This window comes from Misgurnus anguillicaudatus, chromosome 20, assembly GCF_027580225.2.
Source record: "Misgurnus anguillicaudatus chromosome 20, ASM2758022v2, whole genome shotgun sequence".
NCBI lineage: Eukaryota > Metazoa > Chordata > Actinopteri > Cypriniformes > Cobitidae > Misgurnus > Misgurnus anguillicaudatus.
In genome coordinates, this window is record NC_073356.2 from 18,548,700 (window position 1) to 18,567,680 (window position 18,981).

Here is an 18,981-nt window from a genome sequence, read left to right on the forward strand (position 1 = left end):
AAATCAGAGAAATGCTACCATATTAAGATGCTTCACAAGGAAAGGATTTTTGCTTCACGCAGCATTTCGAGTTTAATCCTCTAAAGTATTTCATACGTTCGGTTAACGGTACATTCTGCTTATTCCAATCATTCAAACGTAAATCTATTCTCGCAGAGCCAAACAACACATCTTCCATAGTACTTTCAGCTTGAGTTAATGTGCTCAATAATTTAAGCCAAGCTGAGATTTATAGAGAAACAAGAAAAGGTTACAAACATGAGTCACGCAGAAATAAAAGCCATTATTTTAGTTCACGACATAGCTGTGAGCTTATTCTGCATTCTCGCATGTACATGTATGAAAGCGTTTCAACGTTGCACGTTTTGTCCGCCACTGAAATTATCCAAAAACATAATCACCATCCTATTATGTCATAATTACAGTACTTGATTAAAATCACTGTATGGTAATAGACCATGTGCCTATTATTTATAATGATGCCTTCATATCTCCTTTCATTTCAAGAGCTTCGTGTAAGCACAGGTATCTTTGCTATCAGATCCTTGTAATTGCAGCCATGAAATGCGTTGGAGATAATATCAGCTTTTGTCTAACTACCGAAGCCCGCAAAGTTTGTCAGGATGCTCTTGTGTTGTTGATAGTCGCCAAAGTGTTACTGTAGTTGAAGGAGCCTACGCTCACATCTCTTACATTTGCATTTATGGATTTGGCAGATGCTTTAATTCAAAACCTTTTAAAGCTTAGGTTTTATTAGTATGTGTGTGTTTTGTGGGGTTCGAAACCATATACATTATCTCTACAACATTATGGTCCTCTACAACATTATGATCCCTATATGGTGGTCTATTTTGTCTTTAACAAGCTACACAAATGAAATGCATGAATTGTTTAATAACTAACAATGACTTCAATCTATTTACAATGAACGTTTAATGTCAATTAAACTTACTCTCGTAACGGATGCGGAAGCCGATGTCGGAGTGGCTCTTATCGGTGGTGAAGAGCAGATACAGGAAGCTCGAGGTACTAATGAGGAACTGTGGGACTTGTGTTCCCTGATAACTACCAATCAGAGGCGAGGAAGGATAGCGGCCATCCCGTACCTCAAGAACGTCATAGTTAACCTCCGTCCGAAATCTGTGGGTCAAAAACAGTGTTACGTCTCAGCATGGCAGCTTCACAAACAATGTGAGAGCACACCGATTCATCACAGTCACGCGTACTTCACTTCCTCCAGGATATCACGTATTTACAGCAAGCATACGAGCACTACATCATTCAAAGTGAAAGCTCAGGCTTTTCCCACCTAAGACCCTGCTGCTTTCAGTACATATGCTTTTTCATGCCAGCCTGAGCTTTGAAACTTTTTCTCAGATAAATAAATAACAACGCTAGAGCACAGAGTCATATGCATGCACGGATGAAGGGCCCTTAGGCACAGGCGCAGCTGAGGGCCCGGTGAAAGCGAGCGGAGGCTGGGCCAGTGGAAGGAGCGCTCCATTGAACGCACAGCGGTCACGCTGCGGGTGGATCGTTTGACGTGACTAAATCAATCTGTCTACCGTCATTGTGCCGCCGCCTCTGCTTCTTGTTCGTTAATCAAACTGTTATGAATAAAATGAGGCATTTTAGAGAAAAGTCAGATAAATGGAGCAGAACGCAGTGTTTTATTGATGTTACATAAAATCAAAGAGCAACAAGCGTTTCTTTAATGTATTTGTTTATTGGGGGCATCATGTGATGGGACAAATAGATTAAACCATTTTGTGTACTATATTAGAGATGCTAATATAGATTCTGACTGTATTTCCAGTTTGTTGAAAAAGCCCTGCAGTAGCTGCTGTGGGAAAATAACTGACCTGATCCTTTCAAACAAAGTCTACAGTGAAAATCTGCAGTGCGGTAGTGACCTATCTATGAAATGATGATGATGATGATGAAATATAAAAGGGAGAAAAACGAGAGTCTTGTTGGGAGAGAGATTCATGGAAGAGTTGAGGAGAAAGTAATACCAGTCGTGTACAGTACATACTTGTCAAAGATGATCTTAATAGGATATCCTGGTGGAGCCTCGATGATCCACTCACAGTTGAGGGCTTCTCTATAGAGCTCAGGCCAACCCGGAGACAGAATGATTCCACTTGAAGCCTTCAGGTTTCCACCACATGGAGCTGGAGAACAGGAGAGCAAGACAAGCATGTTTAAAATCTGTTATTGCCACATGGACAAGGCAGTGTGATTTTTTTTCTTAACTTTAGGTTAAGTGTCAGCCTACAGCCTACAACCTTACAGTGCACACTCTCAGCTTTATTTTGAGGGTATTCACATCCAAATTGGCTGAAGGATTTAGGAATTACAGCCATTTAATATGTAGCCTCTTCTTTTTAACCTCTTACACTCTGAGGCTATTTGGGGGATTTCCGTATTTAAAAGTGTATAACTCTGGTCCTGGGTGCTCCAGCAACCTGCAGACAGTTTTGTTTGATTCCAGCAAATGTCAGCTTACAGAGGAAAAACAATTCCTATCATAATCTATGCAAAAGTTATTCTATTCCAACTGAAGGGAGGAATAATACCCTTTTTGTATTCAGTTTCCGCCTAAAATATTTGAATTGTCCCCATAACCACATACAGTGAAATATATGCAATATCTTTATATAATTTTACGGAAAACCCTTTGAAGTTACATAAAAAGCTGCTGTTTGTGACAAATATTATTATTAATGTTGTTTTTTTATATGATGAATCACCAAATTTTCTTTTTTTAAAGTTGTACACTGTCTTTGAAAGTGGATAACTCTGGTTCTGTGTGCTCTAGCAGACTGCAAAAAGTTATTCTTATTTTACTGGAGGGTGTGAAAATACATTTTTCATATAAAAATACTTTTTTTGTTTTGCACATATAATAAATAGCAATGGATTATTCATGCACACAACCAAAGGAAATGCTGTGAATGGACTAATTTTTTATAGTAGGACCTAAGATAAAAAATGGTGTCTCATTTGTGGCTATCTGTGCTATCTGAGACAGTTCACGCTCAAGTTTCACATACGTTTACAAAACACGATTTTTAACTTATTATTCATTCGATGATTGATGGATATGTGATGGTAATAGAACAAAAACGATGTTGCCTTATTCCTGAGAGTGAGAGCTTTCATTTGATATAAAACTTGCCCATGTTTGTCATACTTGAAAAATGTGAAATATGTGAATATTAAATCATATAAAAAATGGGGGGGTAGTGTAAATTAAGTGTAAATAACTCTCTTACTGTAAAATATATGTTGAAGTGGTGCATATCTGCAGAAAGTAGAGATTCTAAGCTTTCAAACAGTATCTCATATGTTGTACTGGGTCCATGACAGACCATTAAAAATTAAAGGAATATTTTATTTAAGTCATATTATACCACGGGTCTGTTGAATGCTGCATTCTGATTGGCTGAGAAATGTTCTATGGGTGTTGATTATTTTTCTGTAAACCGCACACCTAACTTGTCAAATGGCTTAAAAATAGGCACCAGAGCAATGTTTGTGGTAACCGTGGTATAAGCGGAATAATAGACTTCGGTCCTTTGAATTATTTGAAAATAATGCTTTGCGTCGTGCCGCATTACCACCTTGGTGTGCATTATTTTCTTATAATTTAATGGCCCGTCATCAATTATTCCTTACATAATTAATACCCGGTACAGGGTCCGCCGAGTTAAAGAAGTTAAAGGGGTCAAAAGTAATGGGACAGTTGACTTTAAAGCTGTTTTTGGACAGGTATTGTCTATTTGTTAAAAATATTTCCTCATGAATGATGGATGTTAAAGGTCTGGAGTTAATTTTAAGTGTGGCATTTTAATTTGGAAGCTGTGCCCAGAAAGCCTCAAGAATAGGAAGGGGAGATTAAACTCCTAAAAAGTCAGACAATCTCTAAAAACGCTTTATTTGAAGAGATAAAACTAATATTAACCTGTATAAGACTAATGAGAATAAAAATGATGGAGACGGCTAGGAACATCAGCAGACAACATCTTCAGTAAAATAGTGTTCAGGCAGGGTGAGGCATTTCCATGCAAGGGAGAAAAGATGACAGAATAACACAGCGGATATTGCATTTTGCGTAAAATGAAGAATTACCTTTAAATACTGACCTAATATAATACTGATTTTTGCAGTAACTAATTTGTTTTAAAAATGGCATTTATCTCGTTTTGGAACCAAACTCTTCATATATATATGCACTGTATAAAATATTCTGTTCACTGTAAAAAAACTTTGCTGCCTTAACATTTTTTGTTAAATTTTGTTAGATTTACAAGTCATGTCAACAGAAATTAGCTGTCACAACTTATAAAATATAGTTGAGAAAAGTCAACTTAAATTTATAAGTTATAACAACTCACCTGTAGTTATAACAACTCCTCTCTAGTCAACATTAATAATAATAAGTTGAGATGACTTGTGGATCTGAGTTGATTCGACAAGAAAATTTGAGGCAGCAAAGTATTTTTTACAGTGTAGAAACTACAGTACTACAGGCTTAAACTTGTTCAGTCTTTATGTATATATGTATATAGGTGTTACGCCCAGTCGAAGTACTCCCAAAAGTGCTATTACGCCATAAAATGTAGCTCCTCTTTTAAATCCGCTTAGAAAAGTGCTACGTTTTATTTTGTACCACCAAACTTGCTCGCACAACCACTCGTCCCAAATAGGAAAAACGTTGATGTGTTTGGTCACTCCCAACTCCACCTCCAAATGGCACCATTGAATGAATGGGGCCAAGCTACATGCTATTGAAGCGCCGCAGCGCGCTCCAGCGCTTACCTGCACGCACACAGATGATAGAGGGATGTATCAACAATTCTTAGTTAAGGTAATAACATATATTAATATTGAAAATGAGTAGACTATTCCTTTAAACAGCAACAAGCATTTCTAATGTAATTTTTGTTGGGGGCATCATGTGATCATTTATTTCACTTGCTGCTAGTAATTCTTCTGCATGACATCACTGCTCATGTGTGAGGCCTCATCATTTGGCACCACTGGCTACAGCAATGGAAACTCAATGAACTGCTTCTTTTGGCATTACAAAATGCAACCTTTCACTTAACAGCCCAGATCAAGCTAGTGCAGGGTTAACCACCCATAAGCTAAGTGTAGTATATTACTACTCGGACGATTATGACTTAAAAGCGATAGTTTGGCAAAAAGGAAAATGAAACCATGATTTACTTATACCCTTAAGCCATCCACATGTCCATCCTTTTTCATTCAGTCCATTCAGGAGAGAGTATCAGCGTAGTGTACGCACTTTTCTTAGGGATGTATGATGGATGCGGAGGGCAGAGGCACAGAGCAGCGAGCAAACCAACCCTCCGCATTCATCATACATCACTATCAAAAGTGTGTACACTCTCTTCTGAATGCAAAGGAGTCTAAGATGGCGACGTTACCATTGGCTAGTTATTTTGTTAGTAAAGTTTTAAATATGGATATTCATCTTACAAAATCGCATTGACTACCCTCAGAAGGCCTGTATGTATCCCCCTGAAGCCACGTGGATTACTTTTGTGAAAGAATGAATGCACATTCTTTGAACTTGAAGGAGCAGGACCCTATATTCATCCATTATAAAGATTGGAAGAGATAGGACATTTTCAAAAAATGTCTGAATATGTGTTCGTATGAAAATGGATGGACATATGTAACTCGGATGGCTTAAGGGTGGGGTAATTTTCATTTTTGGCCGAACTATTCCTTTAAAGAAAAGATGAGATCACTGAACTGTTGCACAGTGATAATGCACATGCAGGCGAATATATATGTCCTTTCTCCACCAATTTCCTGTCCCCTCTTCACTAAACGATCTGATAAAGAGACAAAACCACCAATTGAAACAGAACAAAGATAAACTATTGCAGTTACTGGATGAAAAACCTTAATGCAATGTGATTCAAAAGGCCAAATAGAAAAATGTCATGTTCAGTAATAGTAGCTAGGTCTGGTTAATTAAATAGCAAAGCCACTGAGTGTTTTTCTTAGTATGTAACATGAAGAAGCATTAGCCCGTGTACTCAATGGCTGTGCGGGATGATCTCATCTCTTGATTGTGTGCACTGAAGGACGTCGATAAAAGGCACTGCTCGATAAATGACATGAAATAATTTGGAGTTACAAGAGAAAACAGCAGGGCATTTCATTAAATGAAAGGGCGAGCCGTGTCAAGATACCTGGCTTTACATAAGACATTAAGGATTAAAATGATTCAAGACACGACAATCTTCCATGAAAATGGATTTCTGGAATATTTCATCAGGTTTAACACTGACTGTGCAGGACAACTTGAGTATCTGTTCAAGCAACAACATCAACAGCATCTGAAGTCTCATAAGGTGAAGATGGTCTCAGCCGAGCCATATGTATTTATATTCTTGTTTATGTATTTGAATTTACATTCAAATCCAAGACATTTGCATCTCACATCTCTAAATATAATGTGGATTCCTTCCTTGTCTGTGTTTTTTGTTAATCTTATTTTTATTTAAGATGCTCGACATAATATTTACACTTAAGAATTAATTTGCACAATGTTTGGAGGAAGTCATTAGGAAACAACATACAATAAATAAACTCTGATTTCATCCAATTAATGTATTTATCTAAGTAATAGGCGACTAATTAAAGCCATTAGTACTCTTCAGTAATTACAAGCAAACTAACATACAATTTACATAACTTACATAACATGCATTTATAACAGTAGGACAGGCAAATATATACAGCATCATAAAACTGCATATCTCATTCATTATTTATTAGAGAGAGGACAGACCTTCGCAGCGTGGCACAGCGTTGTCCCACACAACGTTTCCATCCTTCAGGATGCATGAGATGGTCTGAGAGCCATGGGTCTTTACAAACCCCTCTTCACACAAGAAAGAGATGGAGCTGCCGAGTTGCAGGCTCTCGCCGAAACGTTTCCCATTCACTGGAACTCCGGGATCAGGACACTCGTTGTGCCGAAACGCTGCACGTAAGAGTAAAAATTGAAGATTCAAAGTTTTTTCTTGTTTTCTTCTGTTTGTAAACTTTGAGAAATGGTGTAAAATGTTGTGTACAGTCCTGTGTAAAACCTTGTACAGCTCTAACATAAATTAAAGAGAGAGCACCTCAATATGTCCACTGAACTGAAAACGTTGCGCCTCATCGTTTCTGCAGTGTAACGACTCTAATTCATTTTAGTTAGGACAAAATATTGATTTATGTGCCTTCCAAAGTTTCTTGGTCGAGTGGGAAGCTCGGAGCCACTCGGTGCCCATCGACAGGACTTCAGAGAAGATGATGCATTACCAGCAGACAAATCTGTGTGCTCCTATAGCTTACCTAGTAAACCATGCTGCTATCAATGCCAAGGTCGTGGGTTCGACTACCAGGGAATACACAAAACTGACAAAATGTATACATTGAAGGCACTGACTGCAGGAATTTGCAGTACATAGACATTTCTTGCTGGATTATGTTTTAGCAACATTGTGGGTTGAACATTCATCATCATCACTTTATATGCCACAAGGTAATTTGATGGAGTTTGTCATCCCCTTAATTAACATGAATGACTGGAACGTTCCTCTCACTCCTCCAAAAAACACAACACATAGGGAGATGTACCTTGTACTATCACCTCCTGACAGCTTCAATTAACTCTTATTTAATTATAAATATATTTGAGGAAGAACAGAGAATAATATATCAGCTAAGGTCACTGTTGTAACGTTTATACGAAATTATCCAGAAATAACAATCACAGAAACATAAACTAGATGCAGCTGACTGACAAAATGTTATCGGCCATCTTTAAAAAGTTTCTAATGCTGCGTTTACACCAGCAGCGTTAGAGGCATCAAGCGCGAGTGATTACAATGTTAAGTCAATGTGAAGACGCGTTGACGCGCGTCTGGAGGTCTTGCGGCGCGAATGAGCCGTTTAGAAGTAGACGCGATTCCGCCTCATTCGTGTGTCTAATTTACGCGAATGGTGCAAATTGAGCGTTTGGCGCTGTACGCGTGAATGGAGCTTTTTTTGCAATTTGCATTTGACGCAAATTTGCGGGTGACACCAGAGTTGATAAATTTGAACTTTGGGGGATTTTGCGCGGCGTTAACCAATCAGGAGCCTGCTTGCTGCTGTGGCGGCAGCTCCGCCAGGAGTCAACCATGTAACATGAAGGAACCCTTGATATTGTCCGTGAGCAGTCACCCGGAGCTATACGACACAAGTTCTTATTTCTATAGAGACAGGAAGAAAAAGGACCTTGCTTGGAAGAGTGTCAGTGAGGACATTGGGCAACCTGGTAAGTTGTAAATACACATTTAACTTTTGAGTCACGTGACGTTTATTGACCCGCGCCATTTATTTTCCCCCATAGTAAGGTGACCAAATACAAACTGGTAACTCTCTCGATAAATGCACATCAGTCATCTTGCAAACAGACAACCGCATAGCGCTTGCCCCTCCCACAAGAAGCGGAATTCGCCTCTGACGCGCGTCAAATGCTTGCTTTTTCCGCGTGTCTACTTCGCTGTAGATGCGCGAATGGATTCAAACTGTTCAATCGGCAAACTAGGCGCGGTTGACGTGATTTTGACGCCTCAAATGCGGTTGTGTAAACGCAGCATAAGAGGGGATTCCAGCTCTGTTTTACCCAAAGCAATGTCAAAGATTTACATATGTTGATTAAATCATTTAAGGGTTAATAAATCTAAGCATGATGCTTGAAACGTACTGGTGAAGGTGATGTTGAATCCACGGTCTGTGTACGTGTGATCGGTCAAAAACTCAAGCCGGGCCACATGGCCGCTGGTGGTGATGGGTGACGGCAGCACGTCCCCGGAAAAGGTGCCCAGAATGGGCGACTCTGCCTTGCCCCCGTCCTTAATGGACAGGAAGTCAAATTGCTTCTCCATATTCAGGTCATTGAAGGCCAGGTTGATCCGGCTCTCGGGTTTGGCAATGATCAGCCACACGCAGTGCATGTTGTTGCCATACTCCTGAGGGTAGTTTGGTGACAGCAGGACCCCAGAAGGAGTTGTAAAGTTGAAGAAACATGAAACTGAAAGTAGCACAGATAAAAAATAAGCAGTGGTTAGACATTGGAGGTGTTGTGCATCTCGGTTATATTATAGGGCAGGATGCAATGACAGTGTTTGCCTCATTCAAATGGAAAGGTATCTCTAATAGCCTAAAATTTAAAGGGGACAGGAAGAAAATACATTTTGCAAAGAGTTCTGGCAGCAGAGTCATCTAGACAGAAGACCCTGAAGACCTTCAGAGATCAGCATTGCAAAAATGTTAATTTTAAATATGCATGCTGAAATAGCTCTGTTTTGTAATTTTGCCTCTTTTCCTGACATAACAACAAAAGTCAAGTTCCTTAAAGGTGATGTGTGCAATTTGATGGTAAATACTTCCCCAATTCCATATATTGTGTGCAGAGACAACTCTAAATGAGGCAATAGTATGTTGATTTCCAAGAAAATTGTGAGCATTATGGCTTGGTGAAGTTATTAAAGCTTTCTGACTAGTCTGACATCAAAACTGGCTCAACAACTTTAGTAGGTTTGGGTGAGACTGTAGATACTATGGACTTACTGGACAATTTTTCCAAATTATTTTGGTTAAACTATTGGTACATCCATCACACACTTCATCTTTAAAGGGGCCATGACATGAAAATCTGACTATTTCCATGTTTAAGTGCTATGATTGGGTCCCCAGTGCTTCGATCAACCTAGAAAATGTGAAAAAGATCAACCCAGTAACTTAGTTTTGGTAAACCATTCTCTACAAGCAAATAGGTAGTTGAAATTTGGCTCTCCTTATGATGTCATAAGGAGCTCTTATTATAATACCGCCCCTTAATCTGCACTATCCAACCACAGCACTGCCATTTAGTGCAGAGAAAAAGAGAGAGAGAAAATAATTCACAGCACAATTGAGTTTCAATTGTAACAAACCACCATCATTGTGATCATTGTTTGCACTTTATCCGCTCATTTGCATTTTAAAGGACACACCCAAAACGGCACATTTACCTACAAAGTGGCAATTTTAACATGCTATAATAAATTATCTGTGGGGTTTTTTGAGCTAAAACTTCACATATGTGCTCTGGGGACACCCAAGATTTATTTGACATCTTAAAAAAGTCTTGTGCCATGGCCCCTTTAAATTGTGAGCGGAGCTCAAAATACTATACAGAAGGATTTACAAAACTGTTTAAAAACACAAAGTGCTTAATATTACTGAAAAAACCATAATAATAATAATAATAATAATAAAACAGTACAATTGTATTATATAAACATAAGATAAACAATAGAATATCCTTTCTTCAATGCCACTACTAAGAATGAGATGAGCTTAGTGCAGCCAATTGTTAAGCTCCATTTAAACCTTTAATACCTTTTTGTTATTCTGTTATCTCCTAATATGTGAGTGTGCGTGTGTGTTGTGCACTTGTCTATTGTTGAAGATAATGAGACTGAAGATATAGCAAAGAAAAGGAGCATTTATCTGCTAGGATTATCCACAGACCAGCATTAACTCATTTTTAGGATTTGGAACAAAGCTGAGATGCCAATAAGCATCACTAAATAGCCACAAGGAGGATGGAAATGAGCTTGGCGGTGGACTGGAAACAAACCGTTACGGTTCCATCTTATATAAATGACTTTGCTGCATGAGTTAATGATAATGTCATAAAATAGCACAATGCAAAGTTGTAAGTCAACTGTATTGCCATTGATGTAACAGGATGGTCGCCATTATCATGACAAACGACAGCAGACCTGGGGAACTAATACAGTCGTATGACTCCAAATAATAGAGTAATGATAATAATTTTAAAAGTTATAATGCTAACAAACAAATAACATCTCACTTTCTGACACACAATCAGTTTTTTTTTCTATGACACTTTAGAAAAGCATAGATTTGGACATAGAAAAGAGGTCTGTAGGGTGATACTGATAATTATTGTTGATTTTTGTTAATATCATAAAGCTAAGTTAAGAAAAAAAACTGTCCCTCATATTAAAATGCATCAATTAAAAAACATGCATGCAAGTAAAACTAAGATCAACAATTGAAGATTTCAGATGCAAAACCCTCCAAGTCTATCTGACATGTTTTCTTGTAAATGAGCATTTTTATTAGACTATGTTTAGGTTGATTCATTTCACTTGAAAAGGTCAGTAATTGTAGTGCCTTATTATCACAAATGTCACTTTTGTCATAATGGTTTTTAACAAATCTGACTGCCTGCAGATCCCTGTAAGTACGAAAAAATGCAAAAATCTCCATTTCCAAAAAAGTCTCTTTACTGTCCTTTCTGAATAAAGGTAAAAGACTCAAAACCAAATATATTCGATAAACCTCGGTTAACTGGGTAAAACACCCTTGCACTTTGTTCATCTAATTCCTCGTAAGTGCACTTTGAGGACTTTGCTGAAAACTCATTGTGCCGTTTAGTGGATTTTGCAAACAAAGCAGTATTTCTGGATGGTCTGAGACTTGGATTAAGAGGATTTGAAGAAAGTATTTGATGAACGCATAATGCATGTAGAGACAATTCGGTCAATATAATTATGTAATTTTTGACAGAGGTGGCATTTAATGGCTTTTGCATCTAAACTCTTTAATTGCGACCTTCAAGGTTTTGTTACATTTAGACATCTTAACAACATTGGAATTTGCACTTAAATTTTACAGATACTTTTATTTAAAGCAAAATATCTAATATGTTTAGTGCTGGGCAAAGATGAACCACGATTAATCGCATACAAAATAAAAGTGATTTTTTTGTGTGCTGTGTGTTATTACACACACATTTATGTATGTATTTAAGAAGCATTTACACATATGTATATAAATACATATAAATAAAAATATAAATAAATAAATAAATAATATATTTATTTATTTATTTATTTATTTATTTATATTTTGATATATTTTATATATATATATATATATATATAAACAAAAAATGGATATTAAATAATAATGCTCAGAAAGTGATTATGTATGAGTCTGTGTTTAAATATACATAATTATTACACACAGCACAGACACATATTATGCAAAAATGCACTTTTATTTTGTATGCGATTAGTCATGATTAATCTTTGCCCAGCACTAGAACAGGTAAGAAATAATTGACAATTAGCTGGTAAGTTACATGAAAATAATGCACACCCAAGGTGGTAATGCATTAATTTCAAATAATTCAAAGGACCAGAGACAATTATTTAGCTTATACCACGGATTACAGAGACATTGCTATTCCTCTGATTTTAAGACATTTGACAAGTAAGGTGTGCATTTATAGAAAAATAATGCATAGCGGTGGAACCTTTTTCAACCAATCAAAATAAAGCATTCAACAACCCTGTGCTATAAATAACAAAAATTTAAAGTCTCCTTGATCTAAAGTGTAATACTGCAAACAAAGTATTTTACATACAAACTGTTTCATTTATATTCCCTCGAATCAGCTTTCTGATGTTTTAGAGTAAATAAAGCAACCGAATGGCCCAAATGATGACTGTAATGAACTGTCAGTCTAATCTGGTTTTAACTTGAGTTATACAGTAGCAAATGATTTAATGGCTCATCCGCTGAGAGGAAATATCTGGGAGCAGGGACAGACTGTACAATAGACGCAGCCATTACATTCACTTTTTGACGTGCTCAGACAGTAATAATGGCGCATCAGCCTCCCAGGTGTGATGAGATGGGAGTGAAATGTATTGCATTTTGGGTAAGGTCTGTCACTTACACACGCAGCTTGGCTTCTTGGCTGACCACTGATTATTTTTCTGGCAGGTAATGTTCTTTTTTCCTACCAGCTCAAAGGCTGGAAGGCACTCAAAATACAGTTTGTCTCCATGTCGGAACCCCGAGCCTTCTCTCTTGCCGTAGGCCGGGATTCCTGGGTCTCCGCACCCACCCTGGTCGATTTCTTAAAATATGAAGAAAAACAAGCATAAGTATACTTGGATTACACATACATGTTACAAAAAGGGCATATTGGTATGCATCACAGAATAGATTTAACTATGGAAATATATTGATGAAAATGTATTTCAAAAATTTCATAAATTTCTATTTCACCACATTTAAATGTTTTTTTCAAATAATGATTTATACGCAGCAATTTTGAAAGACTTGTCCTTTTTTATTTCCTACATTTGTAGTATATCATTATAAAACCATAAAATATACATATATAACATATATACATTTATATTTTCCTCTGACAGCAAAGCGTATTCACTCAGACTGCCCTCATTGCTGCTTCACTGGTGTATCAAAACGGTTTGCTCTCTTAATGAATTGTCTTTTTCTCTGTGTTGCCTTATGCTGTCACCTGTCTCATAATGTCAGGGCTCATTTAGAAGCACAAGGCCAGCATGCCAGAAAACACAACAGAGAGAGAAAGCTGGAGGTGTACAAGAGATTTAACGAGTTGCTACAGATGTTAAAAACATCAAACAGAAATAAATCGTGAAAAACGATAATAAAGAAATGTTATGCAAACCTTTCAATTAGGTTAAGAGCTTCATCTTGTGTATACTGACTAATAATATTTTATTTATAAATCATATTAATGTTTTATGTTTTAACAGCCCATAGAAAAGCTTGCATTTGTAGCAGAATGTGTGTCAGTCCCCACCTGACCTTGAATCTCTGGACTGTGTGAGCCAATTATATTCAGAGATTAAGCAATCGAGTACATTGCACATATTCCTGGCCTTGTCTCCTTGTTTGACAAATGTTATACTGCAAAGTTATTCCAGTGGGAGTATTTACGTATATGAATGATACCATACGTTTCCCAGCTAACACTTTTTACAGTTGCCTCTTGCTTGGTGACAAACACACTCTCTCTAAGAGCTGTCATGAGGGCTTTCATTTGTTATTTACTCATTTCAATTTTCCATTGATTTATTCATCTGTCATTTTTCCTTTTTTAATGCATGAACACAGATGGAAGTCACTGACTTCCTAATGAAGGATTGCTAATAATGCAAATCATTTTGTTTATTTTTACACAACAAGTCCAAAATTCTTTTGCATACGAGCTCATGCACATCGCAAGTAAGCCACTGCATCACCTTATGTGCGTAAATGATGTCATCATATGATGCAATCACAATGGCCTTGCTGTTAGGAGAGGAAGCTCAAATGACTGTAAATTTATTAGATGCACAAGGAGAACTGTACAGTATGAAACAACGCTAACACGTATATTGGCAGTTCTCCCAGCAGACGCTCAAATAGAGTTCATCTTGTCTTTTGGGGGTTCACTTATGAAATATATCTGCAGAAAATGTGTGGAAAAAAGATTGAGTGAGAGGAAAAGAATTTAAAGTTATAGACATAAAAATGTTAAACACCTTAATCCTCTAGTGTACAGCTGAAGAGGAAATGCCGTTGACATCACCACTTACTCAAAATGATAAAGAGGAATTTGTCATCAGCTATTTTCAGTATAGGGGAATGCTGCTTTTTTGAAAGTAATGTTACAATGTTGTAATACTCAACATAGTATGCATGCAACAAGATAGCAGGTTATCTGCTGTCCATATATTAGTCGGTTGTAAAATGGTTAAAAATAGATGTAACATTTGTTACTTATTTTAAGAATATAAGAGATCACTTATAATATTACTTAATGTTATGTTGTATATTTAGCAACACCCTATACAGGTGCTGTTCATATAATTAGAATATCATCAAAAAGTTGATTTATCTTATTTTTACCACATCTTTTCCTTCCCTTCGCCTTTCTAATAATGTGCTTGGACACAGATCTCTGTGAACAGCCAGCCTCTTTTGCAATGACCTTTTGTGTCTTGCCCTCAATGGTCGTCTTTTGGACAACTGTAAAGTCAGCAGTCTTCCCCATGATTGTGTAGCCTACAGAACTAGACTGAGAGACCATTTAAAGGCCTTTGCGGGTGTTTTGAGTTAATTGAGTAGAGTGTGGCACCAGGGGTCTTCAGTATTGAACATTTTCACAATATTCAAATTTTCTGAGATGCTGAATTTGGGATTTTTCTTAGTTGTCAGTTATAATCATCAAAATGAAAAGAAATAAACATTTGAAATATATCAGTCTGTGTGTAATGAATGAATATAATATACAAGTTTCACATTTTTAATGAAATTAGTGAAATAAATCAACTTTTTGATGATATTCTAATTATATGACCAGCTGTATATGGACAAAGTAATTTATGTAACCCACTCAACAATAGTCACAATGTTCGTTTCTTATTGAAGATTCACAAAGGCAATGTACATTAGCATTATATTAAGATAACATGACATTTTAAAATGAACATGAGAGTATAAGAGTTTGTAAGTGCAGAGACCTAGCTTAACACAAAGTGCAAGGGCTTTTGGTGAACACTGAACATTTTGAGCAATTATGCTTAGATATGCACTACTTAAGATGCAATATTATAGTGCTGAATCTTGGCAAGCAGGCAGAGGTTCAAAGAGAATCCTTAGCTTCATTCAGTGTCTCTTATTGTTTTAATCATGCTGCGGTATGAACATTGTTCCACTTTCATTTAATGTTTTTGCCTGGTGGCTTGACAGCAAATGTTGGTTTGCAATCCATTAATTGTTCGCCTCCCTACCGCCCCTTGTAGTGCTATTCTGAAGAAAAGCCAAAATCAACACTATGCTCCTATCGTTTCCGATCAGACATATAGTAGAGATTCACCCTCGGAAAACAGAAAATTAGCAGCCGCTCTTCGCATAATATCCTTCTCGTCCCAAGACCCTCATTTCTGCAAGGTTAAACGACCACAGTCTGTTTTGATGACCCGCACCACATGTGCAGAAGGTATGAAGGCAAAAGTGAAAAACAGAAAATGAAAAGGAAATAAAAAGAACGTGCTGTGCTTGTACTCTTAACAGATTCCCCAAGAGTGCATCAAATAGCAGCATGTCACCGTGAGCACAAGAAAATTGGGAAATTTGCTCGGAAGACATATGAAGCAAGTTTCCCCACAGGAAGTGGGAACATTTTGCTTTTCCTTATGTGCATCTGGTTGGTGTGAGATGCAGCTAAACAGATGACCTCATTACAACAAACCTGTTGCGCCCTGATATCACATCCATTCATTGTCCCATGGAGTAAACCGAGAGTAAATATGCATTCAAATCAGGCTTCAAAGTCCACCCATATGATTAAATGAGAGATGAGTGGTTGAAAACAGAAAAGGGTGATTTCTGATTATGGTGAAGGGTTATCAGTGTGCAGTGACATTACCAGAATTAAAAGCTTCAAGTTTGAGTACTCTATTGAGATGGTAATTAACATAATATGCACAGCGCTCAAAAGCTATGAAAAATGTGTTTTTAAAGTACACAACCTACAGGTATTGTGTACCTATTAATACTTTTATTTTTTGGCACAAGCTGTAGTATATGAGACTCTGCATTGCTCAGAATTTAAATGAATCAATGTTAAGAACTAATTTAGTTTTTTTTACTAAATTGCCATTCATTTAGCTTTAAAAGGGCACCTATTATGCAAAATCTATTTTTACAAGGTTTTTGGAAATAAATGTTTATAAGCAGTGTTTCAACACAACAACCCTAAAATGAAAATATAAACAAAATATTCACCATCTCCTTCTTTATTAATCCCCATTAAACCAAAGCAGTCTTATTAGACATGCTGTTTGGATTATCTTGTTAATGTGACATCACACTGATAAAGCCCTGCCCACAGCCATTGTAGCACATTGTAGTGTCTGTTGGTAAGGAAGTGAGGAGCGGTAGCTCATTTGCATTTAAAGGTACACGAAAACAGCTTTTTTTGGACATGCTATAACAAATTATCTGTTGGGTTTTTGAGCTGAAACTTCACTAAAACATTCTAGGCACACCTGAGACTTATATTACATCTTGTAAAAATGTGTGTGAATAAGTCAACATGAATGTAACTGTTTCTCAGTTTAATTACTCAAAAATTAAATGCCAAGTTATTTAACCCATGATTGGGTAAAATATGGACATACCCAACAGTGGTTTTAAATGAACCTAGAAAATGTCCATATCTGACCCAACCAAGGGTTGAAACAACCCAGCATAGGTTAATTTGAACCCAAAAGTTGGGTTTGTGCATATCTGATCCAGTCGTGAGTGTAAAATTGTTTAACCCTTTAGAACATGAAACAAAATAGGTCGTTCCACACAATTATATATATATATATATATATATATATATATATATATATATATATATATATATATATATATATATATATATATATATATATATATATATATATTATATATGAAGAAACCTACCCATATTTGAGAGGTGATAAAAAGAGAACAAATAAAGGTAGGATGAAACGCTATGCTTTTTTGTTTGAAAGCAGATGGTCTGTTCTTTCATTTGATATATTGGATGTTTATATATATATATATATATATATATATATATATATATATATATATATATATATATATATATATATATATATATATATATATATATATATATATAGGCTGTCAAATTTTAATGTGCTAGCATCAAGTGCCAGATATATATATATATATTTTTTTCCCAGAAAACAAAATGCTTTCAATAAATTACAATCATTGATCACTACTTTTTTTAAGTTGCTAGCCAGCGCCAGCATTTTTTTTCACAAAAGTTTAAAATGTTGTTCTTTAAATATATAAACATCCAATATATCAAATGAAAAAACAGACCATCTGCTTTTAAACAAAAAAGCATAGCGCTTCATCCTACCTTTATTTGTTCACTTTTATCACCTCTCAAATATGGGTAGGTTTCTTCAAAAATACCAAATATTGAGCAAAAAGCTGAGATTTTTTTGTGAAAGACTTTTGATAGAGAACAGATTCAGAGCAATCCTCAATACATATACAGAGTTTGAACTGTTTGCCCTAAGGGGATACTTCCGGGTTTTATAAGTTGGATAATGGCAAAAATACGGATTGCCGGAAAAACTTGTCATTGGCAGGGAAGCGTTTTCTCTTAATTTAACTCATCAATGGCGGGGAAAGAGTTAAATAGAAAAAAATAACAGAAATAAATGTTACTGTTTTATTTAGAAATATTTAACTAGTGAACAAAAGCCTACAACTAACACTTTAGACTTAAAAAAATGTTTTGTTTTTTTTAGTGTCACTGATGTACACAGTTCTCCAGACGTTCCAGACTCCATTCACTCAAATCTGGTGCTTTCTAACCTAACACGTTCAATAACTCATTGTTCAAATCCTCTCCATGAAAACAGCAGCAATTGGCTGACGGGAAGCAAAAAATTACCTGATGAACCTTTTATTGTAAAAAACCCAATTTGCTTGTCTTTATCAGGAACAATTATATAGTGATAGTGCAAATAATTGAAGAGTTACTGTATGGTAAAATGAATAGAGCTTTGAAAATGTGTCAGCACTGACACATTCTGTTTAATGGGGTTAAATATAATATAAGTTCATTTAATGTATTTAATGTTTTCAGCTCACCATCTTCGCTGTTCTCAACCAACATTAATTCAGACAAGATTACCTATTCTCAACCAGTACCAGTACTCACCTTCATAAGAAACCTTAAAGCCCAAAGAGCCACTGGTGTCATCCGTTTTGAAATTAAGCCACATCTGATGGCTGGTGCTGACCACCAGATCTGGTGTTGTGCTTCCAGACAACCTAAAATCAGAAAGACACTCAGTATGAATGAAAATAATACATCACTGTCCTTACTGTACATGTGGCATCATTTGGCTATCAGCAGCTTTCAGGGAACACTGGGTGTCCCTGATTTTCCCAGCAATAGCCTGCAGGGATTTAGAGAATCAGTCTGTAAGGGCTTTCAAAATCTGATAATTAAGCACATTAGACCATCGGGGGGCCAAG

The 18,981-nt window shown here is 36.5% G+C and overlaps 1 protein-coding gene across 1 annotated transcript in view; it reads right to left on the reverse strand.

Annotated features, from left to right (window-relative positions):
- The window catches only part of csmd2 (CUB and Sushi multiple domains 2), a 317,300-nt gene that overhangs the window by 126,605 nt on the left and 171,714 nt on the right, over nucleotides 1-18,981 (reverse strand). Inside the window, exons 12-17 of the mRNA XM_055218930.2 lie at nucleotides 18,662-18,774; nucleotides 12,842-13,024; nucleotides 8,786-9,112; nucleotides 6,836-7,030; nucleotides 2,036-2,174; nucleotides 953-1,140 (exon numbers count right to left, since the gene is read on the reverse strand). Of these exons, the coding sequence (XP_055074905.1) occupies nucleotides 953-1,140; nucleotides 2,036-2,174; nucleotides 6,836-7,030; nucleotides 8,786-9,112; nucleotides 12,842-13,024; nucleotides 18,662-18,774 (1,145 nt within the window). The remainder of the gene's footprint in view (nucleotides 1-952; nucleotides 1,141-2,035; nucleotides 2,175-6,835; nucleotides 7,031-8,785; nucleotides 9,113-12,841; nucleotides 13,025-18,661; nucleotides 18,775-18,981) is intronic.